The 1,305-nt window shown below is 45.9% G+C and overlaps 1 protein-coding gene across 1 annotated transcript; it reads left to right on the top strand.

Moving 5' to 3' along the window:
- Positions 1-268: 268 nt before the first annotated feature.
- LOC131225080 (uncharacterized) lies at positions 269-949 on the top strand. Its single transcript, XM_058220504.1, has one exon. It carries the CDS (start codon positions 269-271, stop codon positions 947-949), a length of 681 nt encoding a protein of 226 aa, XP_058076487.1.
- The last annotated feature ends 356 nt before the right edge of the window (positions 950-1,305 follow it).

Genomic DNA, 1,305 nt, shown 5'->3' with positions numbered 1-1,305 from the left:
CAGAAAATGAAAATCAATGATCCAAAACCTGCCAAAATGAAAGGAACCGAAAAGAGAATGATATCAGAGAGGGAAAAGGATTTTTATTTTTTTTTAAAAAAAGGATCAAAGAAGATGTAATGATTGTGGTAAGTGTGGAAAGAAGAATGACAAAAGAAATTGTCCAGCATTATTTGATACACGTACTTCTGTTATAGAGCATAGAGCACAAGGTATACTTTTTTTTTTATGAAAGTGCCCGGAATAAGCATCATAAACGGTTGCCTGAATGAAGGCGGATGATTGTCCATGGATTCACGTCCTAGGGAAGAAACCCTCCTCCTCCTTCTTCGTGTTCATCGGCAACATTACTTTTGATACTACGGCGGACGACATCAATCGCATTTTCAGGAGGTACGGAAAGATAATGGATGTCTTCCTCCCAACGGATAGGATTCGGCATCGACCTAGGGGTTTTGGATTTGTACGCTACCGTTATGAACAAGATGCGATTAATGCTAAGAAATGCCTACATGGAAGGAGGGTCGATGGTAGAATCATAACAGTTGAGAGAGCAAAGAGTCAGAACGATGCACCCTCACCTTCCCTTCCCATTCCCAAACCCACCCTACTGGAGCAGTTAAACCCTATTCCGCCTTTAGGAATGCCCTTCCCGCCCCCTCCTTTTTTGGACAAGGCCTTCAGCCGTCCAGCTTCCCCTGCCGAGAGAATGTCGAGTAACACTCGGGGGCCTGAGATTTCTGCCCCTTTCTCGGCTCACGCCAGCAAGAAAGAGGTAGATCGGCTTTTGAGGCAACTTGTAGCCACCCTAATAGTATCGACGAAAGACGCCATGGTGTCCATCGTTCATTTGACTGATTCTCTCCGTAAATTTGATCACTCGTTAGCTAAGATAAACATCACTAGGGTTTCAGCATTGCAGTTCTTGTTTAAGTTCCATACAAAGTAGGAGATGGTCTCCTTTTGGTTCGACTCTGCCCTCCATAGCCGTTTGGGCATCGTTGAGGTTTCGCAATGGACTCCGGAAGCTTCCTCCCTGTCGGCCGACCTCTGGATTCGACTGGTGGGGATCACCGCTCATGCTTGGTATAATGGGGCGATTGTTGATCTGGCAAAGTCATTCAGGGAGATCGTGGAAGTCGACAATGCGGTGATTCAGGGGAAATTCCAAGGCTTCGCAAGGATTAAGATCAAACTGCTTAAACATCCCAATCTAAACAATCCTAGGCAGCTTGTGGTGAATGGGTCCTCTTTTCGGATCATGGGGTTCCTGGAGAATATCAGTGTCATGGCTCCCCACTCCGT

This window comes from Magnolia sinica, chromosome 2 (genome assembly GCF_029962835.1).
Source record: "Magnolia sinica isolate HGM2019 chromosome 2, MsV1, whole genome shotgun sequence".
Classification (NCBI taxonomy): domain Eukaryota; kingdom Viridiplantae; phylum Streptophyta; class Magnoliopsida; order Magnoliales; family Magnoliaceae; genus Magnolia; species Magnolia sinica.
Note: the sequence above shows the minus strand (reverse complement) of the source record. Positions and strands in the feature narration are given on the sequence as shown.

Coding starts and splice junctions, on each gene's coding strand:
- LOC131225080 (XM_058220504.1), top strand. CDS start 269: ATGAAGGCGGATGATTGTCCATGGATTCACGTCCTAGGGAAGAAACCC.